This window comes from Lontra canadensis, unplaced genomic scaffold (genome assembly GCF_010015895.1).
Source record: "Lontra canadensis isolate GAN:19392208 unplaced genomic scaffold, GSC_riverotter_1.0 scaffold87, whole genome shotgun sequence".
In the NCBI taxonomy this organism is placed as follows: domain Eukaryota; kingdom Metazoa; phylum Chordata; class Mammalia; order Carnivora; family Mustelidae; genus Lontra; species Lontra canadensis.
Genome location: NW_022631081.1, coordinates 4,923,025 through 4,942,050, shown reverse-complemented (window position 1 = coordinate 4,942,050; position 19,026 = coordinate 4,923,025). Strand labels below are relative to the sequence as shown.

The following is a 19,026-nucleotide window of genomic DNA, read 5'->3' as shown; positions in this document are numbered from 1 at the left end:
AGCGTCCCCACTCTCCCCGAAAGGTCCCTGCCTGGTCACACCTAAGCCACTGCAACCAGCTTCTCCAAAAGGGGGCAGGGATTTATACCGGCAGGTGACCCAGCACAGGTTGGGATGGGAGTAGAGAAATCTCCTTATGCATTTAATAGGCTCTGGAGAAAATAGAGGCTGCACCGGGAGCAGCTGCAGGTCTGGGGCTTTCTAGAGTTTGCAAATTATGGACCTGTGAGGCTCAGCTGCTGGTGTGGGGCTATAGTCACGGACCATCATGCAGTTTGGGGACGAGGACATGCCTGATTGCCACTCCCTAGCTTTTGACTTGGGAGCCAAGCCTTTACCACCCAGGGTCCTGCAGTGGCCTTATCCCTGGTCCCTGCTCCCCCCTCACCACTGCAGGCCTCAGTGTAGGGGGCCTTGACAGCAGACACATGACCACTGTCTCCAAAGGCCACACTAGAAGACTCCTCTTTGCTGGGTCTGCCCCAGCGGGTATAGAAAGTAGTAGTGGTGGAGCGTGGTGGGCAGAGGACCCCTCTGGGCACCTCAGAAATGTTCCAGATGCTTCTAGGAGTCCTGTGAAATGGGTGGGGAGGGGCTCCCCACCCCCTTCCACAGATTGTGAAACAGGCTCTGAGGTCACATGGCCAGAGGTAGCAGACACAGAGCGGGACCCCAGCTTCTTATCCCGGAGCTCTGTCCACTCTGATCCACCCCTCCCTTGAGAGCCCTGGCCCACGGCCTCCGTGATTTCCCACAGTCCCGAGCTCAGCCACCATGCCCAGTCAAGTCAGTCTCGGATCCTGCCATCTGTTTGCTGACCCAGGAAGGAGTCCCAATACCGCAAGAGTGCTGGTTGACCCACTGATGGCCCAGGCAGCCTGCCAGGCGTTATTGAGCTGGGTGCGCGGTGCAGGTCGGAAGGGGGCCCAGTGCTAGTGGAGGAGGAACGCCCTCACTTCTCTGGGTGGGCATGGGTGCTGGGCGCACTGCCATAGGGAAGCCCCTTGCCAGGTCTCCCTGCCCCTGCCCCCCTGTAAGCCCGAGGCCTAGGGAGAAGGGGCTGCCCAAGGGGATGAGCAGGCCAGGCCCGAGAGCAAGGCTTCCCCCACAGAGCCAGGCCTGCCTGCCCCAAGGTGAGTGTGCAGGGGCCTAGGTTGGCCCGTGCACACAGCCTTTTTATAGACAGGATACACAGTGGGTGCCTCATGGCTGTCCGGGTTCTCAGTCTGTGGGTGCTCTGCTCTGGTCTCAGTCTGTGCCTGCTGCCTGCCTTCCCCCCAACACCCAGGAAGGTCTGGAAGCAGCACCCAGCCACTCACCTCCCCCCTTGCCCTCCTCCAGCTCTGCTCCCCCATACCCGCCTTCCACAGCTCCCTGGGGACCCTCTACAGCTCCTGCCATCCTCTCCCTTTCACTGAGTTTTAATATCCACGGGCGCTCTGCTTTCACGGAACCCATGGCCTTTAAAACAAGACTGGTCAGAGAGCCCCAAACAACAGTATAAAACAGGAGCCAGAGGTGGCAGTAAATATGCCCCACGAATCCATGCCAGAGGACTCGGTGTGGCCTCTGGGCTTTCTGGCCACAAGAGCAAAGGGGGAAAGACAAATGCAGTGTGAAGATGAATTAGGCTCCCTCTCTTCCACCCCTGAGGTTCTGATGGGCTTGGGCTCTCACTGCCTTAGAAATGACCATTTTCTTCTCCAAGGGAAAAATGGAATGTTCGTCGTATTTCGAGGAAGAGCTGACAGCCTCTCACAGACCTGGCCCCACATCCTCTCCAGCCTCATCTCCCGGGGCCCCATCATCCCCATGCCACCTGCATGTGGCCCACCAGGCATGTGTCACCCTCCCTCTGGCTCTGTCCCAAACACACCTGATTATGCTGATGCCTGGCCCACCACCCGCATGCCGCACCCCTGCCGTGGGCCAGAGCTGCCTGGGGCATTCTTACGAGCACGGAGCTCCCTGTTATAACAGAGGCTCAGGGAGGCCAAGGTACTTGCTCAAGGCCCCGGGCGGCATGTGTAGGACCTGAGTCCCAGGCTCTGTGGACGCCATCTACAGTCTCCCAGAGTATGGAACCAGCCCTGTCACCACTTTGTACAGCTGAGCATCATGGCCTGGATGCCCCCTGAGGGATTCCGTGGCCTTCCTGTAGGGGAGCTGGGCTCCCGGAGATGCTCACTAGCAAGGATGTCAAGGAATAACCCTGTTCAAGCACCAGGACTCAGCAGTGCCTCCACAAAACCTGTTACCAGCACCCGTCCTTATGGCGGAGGACAGGGCCCAAGAGGCCAGGGCTGCTGGCTGACAACCTGGTGACCTCCAACTCGCTGCCCCTGAAGGACCAAGGGTGTGGGGCAACAGAGGGCAGGACAGGGGCCTCACGTGGCTGGGTTGGGTACATGAAGGTCGTAGAGTGTCGCAGTCACCTAGAGATAAGGGCAGGGCAGAGGCTGCTACACCCCAGTATGGAGGGGCTCCTGGGGCTGGACCAAGGCCTTTACCGCTGCTCCTAGAGGAGGGGGGTCATCTGCAGCGGAGAAACTGCCTTGGTCACCGCATGGGCCGTGGCGAGCTCCCCCACTCCTTTCACCCCGTGTGCCTACCTGGTGTCCCTCCTCAACTCCCAAGGCTTCCTCTGCTGCTGCTGGCCTTCTCCAGGCCTCATCCTATTGCCCGGGAATGCTGAGCTGGGCTGTGCCCTGTGTGCTCACTAAGCTGGATTAGGCCAGGGGCCCGCCAGGCGGCTGGCTGGGGGCAGTTTCTGGGGCCCCAGGGAGGGGCCGGGCGGACCCACGCGCTGAACACCGTCACGTTTCCCCTGAGGCTCTGCCACAGTTCTCAGAGGGCTCATGCCCTTCCCTGAGCAAGAGCGGTTTCCTACGCCACCTATTAGCTCTTAAATGATGCAAGGCACCAGGAATGGGCCGAACAAAGGAGCCCAGCCTCTGGACCCCTCAAGGGCATTGCCTGCTGCCTACCCTGGGCCAGGCCTATAGCCTCCTGGGCCTTGGTGTCCTCATGGGAAGAAAGACAGTCGAACCCCAGGAGTCCTGCAGAGTCCCTGATTCCATGACCCATTGAGGAATTGCCCTCTGGGTGGGAACAAGTTTCTAGTTTCCTAGCCCTGTCCCTTCCTCCCACTCCCAGGGCTGTGGAAAGGATCCCCGAGATGAAGAGATGTGGGGTCCTGTGGGCTGCTCCAAAGCAGAGTGGGAACCCAAAAGCCCGGGACAGAAAAGACAGCTCTCCCCCGACCCCGTACTGGGGCTGGCTCTGCTCAGCAACAGGCTGGGGGGCTGGGAGGCCCTGCCTGTCCACCAGGGGTTCTCCCTTCTCAGAAGCCCCACCCGGTGAAGGGAGCTGTGAGGCCTGCTCACCCAAGCTGTGTGAGCTCCGAAGGGAGCTGCTACGGGTCATCCTGAGGGGATCCTGTGGGACGGACCAAGTGTCTCTGAGCTGGAAACCTTTGCGCAGCTGTGCCAGGAGGAAGGAGGACAAACTCTAATCGCTTTTTTGTTCCTAATCCTAATCCAGACAATGACCTCGCTGTCCCCAAACACGGGCAGGTGAGCAGGGTGTGGGGTCAGCCAGCCTGGGTCCGATGACCGTCCTGTGTGTGGCCCAGGGAGCCTCTCAAGCTCTGGGGAGGGTCTGCAGAGCCAAGACCCTGGTTAAGCCTGGCCTTCAGGGACAACTCGGGAAGCACTGTCTCCTGTGCTGTCTCCCCTCTAGACGGGAACATGAGGAAGATGCCAGAAGACTGTGGGATGTTAGGGTGGGTGACCATTGGGACTCATGGAGGTGGAGAGATGGGCCAAATGCCCAGAGGTTGCAGGTTGGGTGAGTGCCAACTGAGAGGGCCATCTTGGCGACGGGCTCTGTCTCTAGCCACCAGTGCACAACAAGTTCTGGTAACCGTGGATGCAGGAGGAATGGGAGAAAGGGCTGTGCTTCCACCTGCAGTCAGCTAGAACCTGCCGGAGGTCTGACTGCTTTATGTCTGGCCTGCAGGGACTCTCAGGCTTTAGGGCTCCCAGGTGGGTGGGCAGCTGGACCCTTTGGCTCTCAGAGTCATGGGGGGCTGCCCATCCACCATCTAACCCCCTATACTGGTCCTCACATGGCCAGCATGACTGCGGACCTGCCTCTCACTGGCCTTCTACCATAAAAGGAGCCAATAGGACAAAGTCGTTCAGAGTGCTCATCTCCCTGAGCCATTGTGCGTGGCCAGAAGCTCACACCTGGGGACACATTGGGGTCAACAGGGTCTTTCTTTCTACTCCTCCCCTAGGAGCAGCAGGCTACCCTTAGTGCATGCCTCCCAGTGGCTGGAAGGGGCAGTGCTGAGATGTAGGCCAGGCTTGCAAGGCTCAGAGGCGGCCGCGGCAGGAGATGCCCAGCCATCCAGGCCTCCAAGACCGAGAGTGGGGACCTGTGGAGTGACGACAGTAGTGCTGGGCTAACCTGGGGGTTGGGGGAGAGGGTTGTGAGGGAGGTCAGGCCCAGCCAAACTGCCACGCTGCATCTCCAGCACCCTCCTGGCCCCTAGAGACCAAGTAGCTCCCAGGTCAGGCTGGACCAGCCACCTGCCTGTAGCCCCAACTCGCCCAATGCCCAGAACAGACTCCACGCTCACGGTGGCCAGCCCTTCGCAAACACCGGGCAGGGGGATGGTCACGGCTTCTCTCCGATGTGACTCACTTGTGGCACTGGAGAGGCAGCTTTTCACTTCAGTTCAAACTTTAAAATAGCCCTTTCCACATTCAAAATAGTTTACCCCTTGCGCACAGGAACCAGCACCATCTGGCCGCCAGTTTGCCAACTGATTTTAAACAGTTACAGAATCTATTTTTATTTCTCTCCCCAGGCCCCAAATGAGCAAGCTGTCAAGAGCGGAACAGCGGTCAGCTGGACGGGAACCTGCCCACGAGCCCCAGAAGGACCGGGCAGGGCAGCTCCGGGGCCGCTCTCCCCTGCTCTGCTTGGGTGGGTGCGAGAACCCCTTCGTGACCTCCAAATGGGGCTGAGAGAAGCCTCAGAGTATTTCCAGCAGCAAAAGAGCTCTGGTCTGGGCTTTATTTCTATGATGCCCCAAATATGAGGCTTTGTCTGCATCTGCACACATCTCCCAGCTGGCCCTACTTGCCCCCACCCTGTCCACGCCTGCCTGCACTTTTCTCTTCCAGCTCCCTTCAGCTGGACTGGGGGCCAAGCCCTCCTGAGACAGGCTGCGCCAGTGCCTCTCCCCACAGCGTCCCTGCCTTCGGAATCCGCACCCTCATCCTGCCCCAACAGCTCTACTGCAAGCACCAAAAGGTGTGTCTTGCAAGTCACTACCTTCCTGGGTAAACCGAGAGCCCCCAAGTGCACTGTCTGTCCCCTCAGGCCCTTGGAATTAGGCCTGGCGGGCATCCACCCTCTGTGGGCCAGTGCCACTTCCTGCCTCCACTGGGCACCTCGGCCATCTCTCATTTACTGAGGGGCTCCCCCCGACCCGGCTGGCTTGCTCACTGGCTGATCAAGACCTGTTTCGGGGAAAGGCCCTCCTGCATCTTCCCTGCATCTGTGGGACTGACCACTGGACCCCAGTCCGGCACTGTGACAGCAGAGGTAGGGATCAGACAGTAAGGGGCCCCATTCTACTAGTGGCTCCTTCCCACTCCTTGCAGTGCCCCCGACCCCGAGACCAGATCTCTCCCTGCACAGCCACTCTGTGGGCCCCGCTGCCAACAAACCCAGCAAGGGGATAGCCACGCAGCTCCTCCCAGCAGTCAGAGCCAGCAGCCCTTCATAAGCATTGCGGTGGGGAGTGCGCTTCTCAAGGGGCTCCAAGTGCCTGTCCCCACCTCACCTGTGGTCCAGGCTCCAAGCAGCAGGAGGCTATTGTTGAAACTTGGGTTGGAGCACAGCCCTCAGCTGCTGGAGCCTCGTTCAGAGTGGAAAGTGTGGTGTTCTCCATGAGCGTAAGCACCCAGTGTGTCCTGTGAGCAGCTCTATCTCCCCAGGCCTCCCCTCTACCATTGCCACACTCACCCCTCCTCCGGCATCCCGCTGCTCCAGGCCTGCCTGAGAATCTAGTGCGGGCTCTTCTCCCCACCTCCCTCCAGGTGTCCTCCCTCCCCTCCCACCAGTGTGCAAGGGGGCGCTCCCGCCCCCCCTCATCAGCCTGCATTTTTCCCTCTGAGGTCTTCTGGCCTCGAGCATGCCTCATCGTCTGTGTGGTTACGTTTCTCCAAGGGGTCTTTGTTCCCTGTGTGCCCAGGGCCTAGACCAGGGCCTGACTGGATCAGGGAGGGATTCCAGAGGGCCTCCTACGCCTGCACAGTTCCCCCGCCCCCTGCAAAGTGCTTAGTGCCTGTGAGCCAGGCCGGCCCGAACTCACTGCACCTAAGGGCCCTGGGGTGTCCCTGTGGCTGAAGGACCTGAGTCCTGGGCCCCAACATAAGTCACGAACTCTGAGGAACCTCTCACATCTCACCCCCTGAACGTCCATGGCGATACCGAGGGTTTCTTCTGTGGGGAGCAGGGGCCATGAGGCTGGCATGCAGGCCTCATGGGCCACCCTTAGGAAGCTGGGGTCACCTGGCAAAGCGCAGGTGTGCTGGGCCTGGTGACGGGTGGTGTGCCTCAGCCCTTCGGCACAGACCCCACAAGCCAGCATTGCGGGTGGCCCAGAGACCAGTGGCTGTAACCCCAAGTGCTCGTTGAATAGCCAGGCCTGCCCCCCCCCCCATAGGCAAGATGACTGCTCTGGGCCTCAGGGTGACACCTAACACAAATGATGTTGATGACAAGGAAGCCACAATGACCCCAACCTCATGTGGCTGCTGTGAGGCGCAAACAAAGGCACAGGAAGAATGCTGGCGGACTGCAGCTGTTACCGGTCACCTTCCCAGTGGCCTGTCCTTCAATCCTGCTTTACCCCAAAGATGAACTTACGGGAAAAGAGAATGAAAACTGGAATTGACTCTTCCTTTATGGAAACAAATACCCAAAGCAGGAGCTGGGAAGACATATTAATTCGACCGCGCTCCACCTTAGACCTGGGACCAGCCCGATGCGCCCGCACACCAGGTGCGTCCTGGGTCCCAGGAAGGACGCGCGACGCTGGGGCGCTGAGGTTCAAGACTCCATCTATGAACCAAAGTTGTTTCATGGTGCCGTGAGGTTGCTCCTCCAACGGTGGGCTAGTTCACAGCTACGCAAACAGCAATCGATGCAGGGACCCATGGGGCTGCTTCGGATCAGACTTGCAAAATTCCCCCGCCAGGGAGCGCACCACCACCACCTGCTCCTTCTCACTTGAGGCCGAGGCTCCGGTCCGGAGGCTGGGAGCTGTGCTACCCACCGAAGCTTTGGGGTTTCCCTGTGGGCTGCCCAGGCCAGCGGTGGTGGGGAGGGGGATGGACAGGACGCTGCATCCATGGAGGCCGCGTGGACAGATGTGGTCCCTATTCATACCTTTCCTTCCTGCCTGTGAGTGACTCTCCTCACTGGTCTGGGTCCCACTCCGTGCCCTCTGCAGGTCCTGCTTTGGCTCTCAGGATGTCCAGCTAGCTCCCCAGCAAGGGGAAGGTGGGTGGTGGTCATCCAGGCTTGAGCCCCTCTCCCAGCCAAATGTGAACCTCCCCAGCCCTTCCCTAGGCCTTCTACACTTGACCTTCAAAAGTGGGCCTCTGAGCTACTGTCCATGCTGCTCCTTGAGAAGGTTGCACAGCCACCCTGAGGTGTGACAGGCTATCACCGGGTGCATCCTCAGGATCATGAGCTCCAGGGGCAACGCTGAGTCCCTGCCTGGCACAAGCCCAGTGAAGGCTCAGTGGGAAGCTGGTCAGGTCTGGGTTCAAGTTCCAACAGCCAGGCCTTTCCTAACTGCAGGAGCCATGTAGACAAGGCTTCACCAACCAAAACCACGAGCGGAGGGAGGGGGCCAGGACTCAGTACAGCCCTCCTGTGAAAAACACAATTTATGAGTTAATTTCATAAGTCTCACTTCCTATGTCTCCGTGACCAGGCTGAGTCATTTCTCTGCAAGACGGAGTGACAAGTGGCTCTGGCTGAGGGTTGCTGCCAGACCCACTTTCTCACTGACCTTGTTCAGGTGAGGAAATGGAAGGAGCATGGCTCTGTAAATGGTAACAGCAGGCAAACATGAGATGTGAGCTACTTAGAATTCTCTTTTCTGAGATATGACACCCATTTGGGTTCCAACATCACATATTAGGCACTCCCACTGGGTACTCCCAACTGCTGCTGGGGACACAGGTGAGTTAAAATCCGAGTCTCACTTTGGGGGCACAAAGACTGGTGGAGGCAGATGTCAAAGTAACTGGGGAAAGTGCACAGTGGGCTCAGTGAGGCACAGCAGTGCCTGATAGTTCCAGAGGGTTCTAGCTAGAAGGAACGGCTTCCTGACAAGGAGCGTGGACAGCCTCCCAGCCCTGGTAACATCCATGTGGGATTCTAGAGGATGTAAAGGGATCTACCAGGTATCTAAAGGGTGGGGAAAATTCTAGAAGGTACAGCACAGGCAAAGACACAAAGAGGTGGAACACTGTGGCACTGTTCAACATTCCTGATCCAGAAACTTGTTCTGAGCCTCTTGATTCCTCAACACTTACAGAAGGGAAGGGGCCGTGCTCCACTCGAGGTGAGTCTCACTGCACTGGCCCCCTGGGGGCAGTGGCACAGGAATGGGCTGTGTCACTAACCATGGTTCCTATGGAATGGTCTAAGGAATTGTCCAGAGTGCCGCCTCCCTGCCCTGCTGGGAGCTAGGGATCTACAGGCTTGTGAAGGTTCCCAAAGCACCTTTCCCCAAATCTGAAGGAGATTTGATTGTCCCTCTGACTTTTCTCCTGAAGGCTCAACAACCCCAGACTCTTGGCCATCTTGGGTAAAAGTGAAGGTGACACAGCTGGTCCCTCTCTGTGTGTGAAGAGTGCTGCTTGCCCAGGACCCTCTACAAGATGTGCTCCTCCATAGGCTCTGGCCAGCCATCCCTCATTTTCTTCTCCACTTGTAGGACTCAATCTCAGTCAGAGCCCATGACGAGGTGGAAAACCACTGCCATTCGCAGTTCACAGGAGGGGGCCCTGCCCTCTAGTGGCAGTGGGAATAGATTCCCCAAACTCAGGCATGGGGGATGCTGGAAGCTTCCCTCCAGAGGGCAAGAGTATCCAGTCAGGGTGCGGGAGGGGGCGTTGCAAAGGGATCTCAACAGTGGGGAGAAGCAGGTTCCTCCTCTCATAGCAAGAACTGGAATGACCTGCGGAACCATGGTTTGTGCCTTCTGGGGACCCACTCATCCTGGGTCCCCAGCTTCCCAGGAAGCGCCCTGGTGTGGCTGTAGCCTAAAGGTAAGACACAAAGCAGGGATTCAGGTCCTGAGACTGGGGGGCTTCACCCTGGCGATGCAAGGCTCCCAGTCCGTGTGCTGACCACAGAGAGGAGGGGGCCTTTGCCACCCTTGGAGGTCTCATCCTCACTGCCTCTGAGCGTGTAGGGGCATCACTGCCCCCAAGAGCCTCACAGACTCAACCTTGCATTTTGGCTCGGATACCTACCAGCTGGGTGACCCTGGGCAGCTCGGGTGACTTCTTTAAGCCTCGGTTTCCACTTTGCACTAACTTAGTGGTATTAACGAGGTTGTAGCAAGGGGTGAGTGGTCTTGGGTGTGAATGCACATGGCTTCCTTAGTTACAGGAAGTTCTACCCCTTCCTTGTAATAGGGGTAGAAGCCAAGGCCTGGCCAGGGGTGGGGATACTTTGTCCAAGGGGCCTCTGCAGAAAGTGTGAGTTTAGACATTTGGTGTCTGACAACTGTGTAAATGAACTCCCTGCCCAGAACTGACTCAGTTCCCGCCCTGTGAGGCATGGTGTCAGGAATGGGTCGCAGGAGAAAGGCGGGCCTCCGCACAGGTCTGGGCTGCCAGCACAGCCTGCTGGGGCCAGCCCCTCACTTCTGGGTGTGCCCCCCCACAGGGGAGGTAGGTGGGAGGGGCCCTCACATCAGGTTCATGGCAGCGGGCGGGCAGAGCCCAGTCCAGGGTGCAGCTCTCCGTCACTCTGGTGGACTTTCCCAGTGCTGGAACTGCAAACAGGGTTCTGTAACTCACCCCAGGGGCTTGCTTCCCATCAAACAATTCATTACACACTTAGATGGTGCACGGTTTCTATGGCTTCCTAACACAGACGAGCCTCTGACGCCTGATAAAAGATTTCTGCTAAAGACACCAGCTGAGAAGCTCATTATCTGGGAAAAGTCAGAGCTGCTTACTCGAGACAAAGCCTCTTCCGTCCTGGCAGCCGGGGAGGCCGTGCCGGGGAAGCCGCGAGTGGGCGACAGCTTCCGGGCCCAGTGGGGAAACACAAGTGCGTCATTCTATAATCAAGCGCCTCATATCTGGGCCTGTCACTGCAAGAAGGGCAGTGAGCCAGACCCCGAGAGTCTGGGGGCTGTAAGGAGGCTGGCTGGCCTAAGAGGGAGAGCATAGGACAAAGCGAGTACAAACTGATGATGGGACCGACTCACAGGGCAGCCTCTGGGTGGACACACCCAATGCACCCCCAGAATCACCCCTGTGTGTGTGGACAAAGGTCTGTGCTTGCTTCAGGCCCCAGGGTACAGATTCCTCAGGCCTCCTCCTGCACCAGTGGCAGCTCCAGGGGCAGGGTGGGTGCGGGGAGGGTGTGGGGGCGGTGGGCATGGTCAGACCTGAGTCAGACCTGGGGCAAGTCTCTGATGGCCACAATTTTACCCCAAGGTCTTGGCCCCACCATGGGCTCCAGCGTCCACCTTCCCACTCTTCTCTTGGCCTCTGGACTCGTTCCGACTACTGGCTCGGCTCTGGTTGAATTACCTTGATTTGGAGGCTGGGCACTAGTACTGCCCATTGTCTCTGGCCAGCCTGATGGCCTGCCCGAGCCGCCACCTCTGGATGTGGCCACCTCCTCTGAGGTGGCCTCCATTTCCCCACACCTCCCCCTCTCTGGTCTCCTTGTCTCGATATGCCCCTCTTGGGGGCTGTCCACGGGAGGAAGCTGTTGCGGTCAGACCTATGTCTATAGGATGGAGGCCTAAAAGAGCATCCACATCTTGGGGAAAAACTCATGGGGCAGGAGGAAAAAGGGCCCAAAAGCCCAGGTAAGCATTATATTCTTTGCCTCCACAGACAGACCCTCCCAGCTCCCAGTCACAGCAATGTGGCTTCCAGAACCCTGTGGAAAGTGGCAATCCCCAAGGCTGTGCCTCTCAGTTTATGGACTGTGGCTACTCATTTGGCTACTGTCAGGTTGGCACGACCCCTGGCAGGTGCACCTTCAAGCTCTCCTGGCTAAGGGAACCCATGGCACTGGGCCTCCAGCTGCACACCTGCTCCAGGGGTTACTGGGCCCTAATCCTGTTACTTCTGAGCAGCGAACTCGGAGAAGGAGCAGTAGCAGCAATTGTGGATCAGCATGGCCGCCTTGTCCCCAGTGTGGGGGCAGGACCACCTGTTCCACCTGGGGCCCTGGCCCTCCTCGCCTAGGCCCCAAGCCCCCATCAGGATTCACACTTCACTGGGGTCCCCAGCAATCAGCTACAGACATGGCAGGAGGCTTTGGGAAATGACCTGAGGCCACCAAGAAATGGAGCCCTGGTTTGTCAAGCACACTGGCCACCACCTACTTGGGGACTGCGGTGCTGGTGACAGGGAGTAGCTCCTTCTGGAGCTACTGTCTTGTCCCCAGCTGCGTGGGGGCCAGCAGTGCAGGTGGGTACTTACATTGATCATAGCATTTGAGGTGATGCGAAAGAGGGTGGCCCGCTCGTTCACGGCCTTCAGCTTCTCACTGCTCTCATAGGGGATTTTGAGGCCGTCCAGCTCACTCAAGGAGCGCTGGAGCGCAGCGCCATGCTTGGCGATGAGGTCATTGCACGTGCTGAGGTCGTCCAACTTCAAGGAGAGGCTCTGGATGGTGCAGTGTAGCTCGCTCTTATCAGCTGGAGAGGCAGTCTCGTCGTCGTCGTCCCCAGAGTCATCTGAGGAAGGGAAAAGGGTTGCCATGGTTGCTAACTGGCCAACACAACACTGAGAAGCCCACGTGGCCTGGGCCCAGGAGGAAGGAACAGATAGAGCCCCCCCCGCCCCCGCAAACAGAGTGCCCTAACTGGTTCCAGCTCCTGTTCCTGGCCAGCCCTCCAGGGTGGGCATGGGCCCTCCTGAGTCCATGGGAGGGGACGGAAAGGGGGACCAGCTTGACAGACAGTGCCTGCCCCACACTGTGGAAGGGGCAGGCCTGCAGACATCCACCTGCGTGGGGGACACTAGCCCCCTAAGCTATGTCACAAGGGCCAGGGTGGCCCGTGCTGGGTGGGGAAGTGGAGATTGCCGCGAGGAGCAGCTCCCGTCACAGGCCAGGGACACCGGATGAAGGCCAGCTCCTCTCCCCACATCATGGTCCCAGCCGAAGTCGACCCATACTTTCCCGCCGGCCTCACTCTACCCCGAGCTCCGCACCCAACAGCCGGCCACGCTGAACTGCCCTGTTCTGTGCAACACCTGAGTGAGTGCTCAGGCTTGGGGCCTCTCCCACAGGGCCCTCACTGCTTGCAACCACCTCCTAGTTCCCCCACCTCCTCAGAGGCCTCACCCCTACCCAGACCCAGACCCATGCCCCCTATCTTCAGAGCCTGCCTAAAGACCCCCAGGCCAAAGTCATCTTCCCCTGCCCTGCTTCTGCCCCCCAGCCTTTCCCCTGTAGGTCCCCACCCACCTCCCCTGCACGAACAAGGCCACTCTCATTTATCAAATCCCTTTAGTCTAGACATGGAGCATGGCCATCACTGTAGCCTTGTCAGGGTAGGGACGATGCCATCCCCCAGGGACAGACAGGTAGCTGGGGTCCTCCCGGCTAGTCTGTCTGCCTCCGCAGCCACCCTCTTCACACCAGGGTCAGGCGGGCGCCCCCTCTCCACTGGCCGGTCCGCTCACTTCTCAAAAAGCCACCCAGGCCCCCTCAAGGGGTCATTCTTGGGAGTCTGGGGTGCCTTGGAGCCCAGCCCGCTGCCAGCCCTGCCTGTGTTCAAAGGCTTGCAGGGTGGTAGGGACCTCGTGGTGGGGGGTGCACCACTGTGAGTGGGGTAGGTGGGCAGCTGGCCTGGGCTCTGCTCCATGTGATCATAGAGAGGCTGTCACTGGCACGTGAGTGTCCAAGACTGTAAGTGACAGGGGTTTCTGAAATGTCTTGTTTCAGAAGCAATCAGCACAAACTTTTTTTTTTTTGGGGGGGGAAGGAAATCTGTAACCCAAGATACAAAATTTTTTATAAAGGCACATACTGTGAGGGAACAGCTTTCTTCCCACGACAGACAGGGTGCGTGGGGGTGGCTGTGGCTGAGTTATGACTCTGAGCCTGCCCTGAGCAGGTGGCGGTGCCAGGCTGGCCAGTGGCATGGGACCTGCATGGGCTGGAGGCTGGGGGTGCAGTGGGCCAGCATCATCCAGGCTGGGGCAGGGGCTCTCCCTCTCCCCACTGTAGCTAGCCTAGAGATGGCTCAGAAATGACCCGGGGTCTGGAGACGCATTGTGTGGCGTCTGGGCCACCCGCTCGAGTGGCGTGAACGTTGAGCCTCACGCACTGAGTCTCACGCACAGCCTCACGCACTGTCAGCAGACAGTAAGATGGGAGGAAAGGTACGTTCTTGGACACCAAGCCACCCATTCCGGGCGCTGTGGTTAAGGGGCAGAGCTGGATCCAAATCCAGGTCTGTCGAGCATCAGAGCCTGGGCACTCAGTTACGATATAAGCTCCTGTCACCTTTCCAGGTTCAACATGTGTAACACCCAGAATGGCCCAGAATGGCCAGCCACCAACCGGTCAGAGCACGGGCTTCTGTACACTGGGAGGGCTGTGTGGGGACATGCCAGCTGTGGGTAAGCCTGAATGGGACCCGCCTCCCCCCACCACACACATACCGTTCTCTAAGCAAGAAGCACAACCAGCCTAACTTGGAGCCTCTGCCTGTGTGGTGGGCAGAGGTGGGTAACCACATTTCTAGTTAACTTGTTAATAAGCAGCTCTTAGGGTCCAGGTCCAGCAGCCAGGGACGTGGAGATGTATTTGTTCTGTTACCAAATCATGGGCTGTGTCGTTGGAGGAAGGATGGGAAGATTCTTGGGTCAGCGGTTACTGACCAGCACAGTGTGTTCTATGGGGGTGGGCAGGGAGATTCTGTCCCAGAAGGACAGTGGGATTGGGAGAATGAGGGAAGCAGGGCAGGTGCAGGGTGGAGGAGAGGGAGAGAGTGGGTGAGTGAAGGGATGAAGGATCTTGAGCATTTCACAGGAGACCTGTGCAGGGGTTCTCGGTGGTATGCACGGAGATGGCGGTTACACATGAGAGGGCAGTGTCTGGACAAGAGCAAAAGCAGTAGTGGGGGAAGGAGCTATTTGGAGAGGAGGGATGGTAAAGGGCTTCTGGCTCCACTGAGAAGACTGAACCTTCATTTCTTGGCAAGAGGGAGAGTAGGAGCACTCGAGCAGAGATCCATGGGAAAGACAAGACTGGTGGCAAGTGGCAAGATGGACAGAGAGATCAGAGTAGCCACAGGAGGCCAGGGGCTGGAAAGAACAGGACCTCTGAACCCAGCAGAAAAGGGCTGATGGCCACACCCACCCAGCTGCAAGGCTATGACCGTCTAGTGACAGCCATGCTCCCAGGCAGTCTCAGTCCCTGGCCAGTCCTCGAGGGTGGGGCCTAGCAGACATGTGGCCTGATATGTGGCCTAGCTGCTCACTTTCCCCACAGTGTCAGGGGCTGTTCGGCTGAGCACAGTGCGCTGTGAACAACCCCCCACTCAGGCCTGGGCGGAAGCAGAGCTAAACCCTGGAAGGGGACTTTGCCTCTGACACGATGACCTCTGACCATGCTGAGTCTCCAGGTCTCAGTGTGGGGTCGGTGTCCTTGCAAGGAGCAGACTCACATTAGAAAGAGAGATGAAATTCGTTATTAGAGGCATAAATAAAACTATTACTGTGACGCTACTCGAACTAGAAAAAATAGTGAAGGTCATTGAACTAGCTTTGGCTTTCTGAAGAATAAACCAGCAGCTACCCCTCAAGGGGGTAAAAATGGCTCTTCGGCTTCCATGGCCTGCCTCTTCCTTTGATCGGGGAACTCCACTGCGGGGGGGGGGGGGGGGGGGGGGGGGGGGGGAGGGGATGTAGTGGAATTTGGCCCAAAGGAAGGCAGACACTTGTATGCACAAAGTTGTTTAAGCCTGTGGCTCTCAAGCTTATGGCCTTGGGGGTTCTCAAGCTTTTATGACCGTTTTATGACACTGCCTGTCCCCTCTGTTAAATCCGCATCTCTACAAAACAGTCAACACTAACATATCCACAAACATAAAATCCTACAGAAATTCTGCAGCTCTATGAATGCAAGAATAGCAGCAACTGAAATCTAGGGCGAGGTCAAAGCCAGGCTCATGGGCCACAGGAGCTCCTGCCCTGGCCTGCCTCAAAGCCCATGTGAAGGCCACAGCTTAGTGCTCTGAGCAGCTCTGGGGGGAGGGGTGGTCAGGCTGTACTAGGGCGGCATAAACATAAATGTTCTACTTTCCCGGGCGCCTCCTTCTTAGCCACTGCTTTATCTCTGTTCACAACGACTGGTAGAGCTTTGGGGGAGGCAGACTCTGGCCCTAAGATAAAGGACAAGTGTCTGACTGTAAGGGTGCTCCCGGTCCTCCCCGTCTTCTGCTGCACTCATTTCTCCCATTTTCTTCAGCTGCGGTCAGCTGATATAGGGGTAGCAAGAGCGTTCGGGCCCAGACTCTTGGGCCGTCAGGTGACACCGTTTGTGGAATGGCTAGGCTGAACCCAAGAGGGCAGACTGACCCCTGAACTCCCTCCAGAGCACGGGCGCCTTTAGGTCATGCCCATTGCACCCAGGCCCATGCCTTTGCTTTCAGATGGGAAAACTGAGGCCCAGACTTGGAGGGAGGAGAGGGGCTTGGTCAAGGTCAGACGCTGGAACCACAGCAAGGGCAGCTATAATTAGCTTTTACTGAGTCCCTCCTCTGTCAGACAAGGCCCAGACCTCTCCAAATGGCTAAGATGCATTTGCTAAGGGCTCAGACCCTGGGCCCCAGGACAGATGACCCAGATACCTTTCCCAGGAGAGGAGTGCATGGTGGGGGAGGGGAGGCTGCTTTATGCGCCTACTATCAGAGCCTCCTCCCCAGGCAGTGGGATGCCGGCCTCTGATCGCAGCCACGTACCAGCTGCTGCCATCAAGGGCCCGCAGCGCTGGGGGGCACTTAGGTCTGCAGGGGCACCGTGGTGGGGCTCACTTCCTCTCTCAGCACAGCCAGGGGACAAGCAGGAGAGGACAGGCAGGCGGCTGCCTTTACTGGGCAGCAGGTGTGAGCAAAGGGGCCAGTGAAAGCACCCCGAAGTACACGGGCACCTGTCGTTTGCTTGGTGAGGACCTTTCTGCCCATTCTTCCCTCGATACCTTCACCAGGAATCTTGGCGCCTTCACTGGGGCGAGTCTTTCCCCTTCCCTCCACGATAGGCCCTGTCACCCTGGCTCTGCAGTGCCCCTCACTGCCTGCCTCCGCTGAGCTCCCTGCAGCCACCTGCTCTGCTTCCCCATCTGGCTTCCGGCTGGCTCTGCACCGGGCTGGGGCCCTCTGGGAATGCCGCATGGGTTGCACTTGGACCCAATCGGGTCTCAGCAGCTCACAAAACAAACTCTGGAAGAGGCACCTTCCCACTGCCCAGCGAGGAAGCAGCTGGATGAGAGGGCAGAGTCCTAACCCTGCACCCTTAGCACCCCCATTTCCCAGTTGAGGAAACTGAGGCTCAGAGCAGGAAGGGTCCAACAGGTGTGAGGGGCGGAGCTGGGGTGTCCCATCCCCCGGGCCCCTTCGTGGGCTCATGGGCTCATCCTCCCACAAAGCTCATGCCTGCTTTGCAAAAGCCCGGCTGCTGTCCTGCCGTGCTTCCCAGCAGGGCTGCCAAGGCCACCTTTCTGAACTCCCACCACGCTTCCTCAGGCCTTGCTCTGTGCACTGCTGCTCCTGGAGTGCTCCTAACATGCAGATCAAACCTCCCCAGCAAAGTTGCTAAGCAGGAGCCTGTTGAGGGGCTCTCCGTCAGCGGAGGCTGTGGTTTCCGAAACAGGACACTGGGCCTGGAAGGCAGAGAAGCCGACTCTGCTCTTGGTCTTCCCCGGGGACTGCACAGGGCCAGAGGACCTGCACCTTCTAATGCAAATGAATTCTCAGTAACTGCGGGGGATCTCAGCCTGACATTCCTTAGCCGGTGGCACTCCCAAGCTCCAGACTACAGAACACTAAAGAACAAATTGATTTGGCCCCTGAGGCAGACTCAGAGCTCGAGATGATGAGGTGTGAGCAGCTCTTCGGATGTGGGACCATGTGAAACAAATGGGCCAGCCTATTCTCAGACACCACCATTTCTAGAAAGGCACTGATTCCTAAAATGCCCATCAGTTTTCACCAGCTACACGCAAGAATGAGCTCTTTCTGTGAGAAGAGAATATATCCCAGGGCGTTGGGTGGTTCAGTCAGTTGAGCATCCGACTCTTGATGCTGGCTCAGACCATGATCTCAGGGTCATGAGATCAAGCCCCACGTTGGGCTCCTTGCTGGGCATGAATCCTGCTTAAGGTTCTCGCTCTCCACCTCTTCCCTTCCCCCACCTGCTCTGTCAACAACAACAACAACATGAAGAGAATAAATCCATAAAACTCAGCAGTCACAACTTGCCTGTCCATCTTGGCCAGGCCCGCAGAGCCTGGCAGTGGCCTTTCATCCATGGCAAGCTCTCTGAGTATAAGAGTTTCCAACCTTTGGTTGCCATACTGGCTTGGCTAGTCCTCCCCTGGCCCCCTCATGCATGTCCTTCCTAGAACTTCAGAATGTGACCTTATTTAGAAGGGTTGTTACAGATATAATTGGTCAAGATGAGGTCATACTAGAATAGGGTGGCTCCTTAATGTGATTGATGTCCTTAAGAGAAGAAAAGACACTGAAATATACGTGATGCAGAGACAGAGAGACTGGAGGGACAGATATGTTCACAAGCCAAAGAATGCCAAGGACTGTCGGCAACACCGGAAGCTGAGAAAGGCCTGGAACAGATTCTCCTTAGGCCCTCAGAGGGCACAGCCTGGCCAACACCTTGATTCCAGGTTTCTGGCCTCCAGAACTGTAAGAGTATGAACTTCTGTGGTTCTCTGCCTCTGGTTTGTGGTTGTTTGCTATGGCAACCCTAAGGAACGAAAACAGTGGCTTAAAACAACACTCATTTGTACCTGATGGCTGTGGAGATCATACGTTGTACAATCAAGATGTTTTAGGGCCCTGAAATCAGCCCTAAAGTCAGGGCTGCATTCCTCCTGGAGGCTCCAGGGGAGAATCTGTTTCTTGTTTCCATGCCTTCTCTGGGCGAGTGGAGGCTTCCCACATTCCCTGGCCTGCAGCCCTGACCCCATCCTCAAAGCCAATGGAGTAGGGTTCTCTGGACTCTGACCTTCCGGCCTCCCTCCTAGAAGGATGCTTGTTATGACATTGGACCCACCTGGCTAATCCAGGAAAATCTCCCCATGTCAGCGTCCTTAACCACATCTGCAGGATCCCTCCTTCATGTATGGTAACATGTGCACAGGTTCTGGGAATTAGGACATGGACATCTTTGGGGGCTATTATTCAGCTCCACACCAGGGAGCTGTGGCTGAGTTCAACACTGGGCCATCCTGGCCATTGGTCATCACATTTTACCTACTGCCCTGGGGTGTTGTGGTCCCTGGATGCTCTCCCGTTAAACTGGGAGACCCCTCCCTGGGCACAAGTCCTCACAGGTCCCTGTGTACCCCCACCCTCCAAAGCCTGGCATATAGGTCTTCCTACTGCTCAGAGAGGAGCTGAGATCTGGTCAAGCAGTCCTGCCTTGACCCCACGTGGCTGGGAGTTAAGTACATTCATCTCCAGGTGTGGGGATATCC

The 19,026-nt window shown here is 57.7% G+C and overlaps 1 protein-coding gene across 4 annotated transcripts in view; it reads right to left on the bottom strand.

Moving 5' to 3' along the window:
* The window catches only part of OSBP2 (oxysterol binding protein 2), a 158,199-nt gene that overhangs the window by 19,513 nt on the left and 119,660 nt on the right, over positions 1–19,026 (bottom strand). For all 4 annotated transcript variants that reach the window (XM_032883432.1, XM_032883433.1, XM_032883434.1 and 1 more), the window contains one exon: positions 11,778–12,034. In XM_032883432.1, the coding sequence (XP_032739323.1) occupies positions 11,778–12,034 (257 nt within the window). The remainder of the gene's footprint in view (positions 1–11,777; positions 12,035–19,026) is intronic.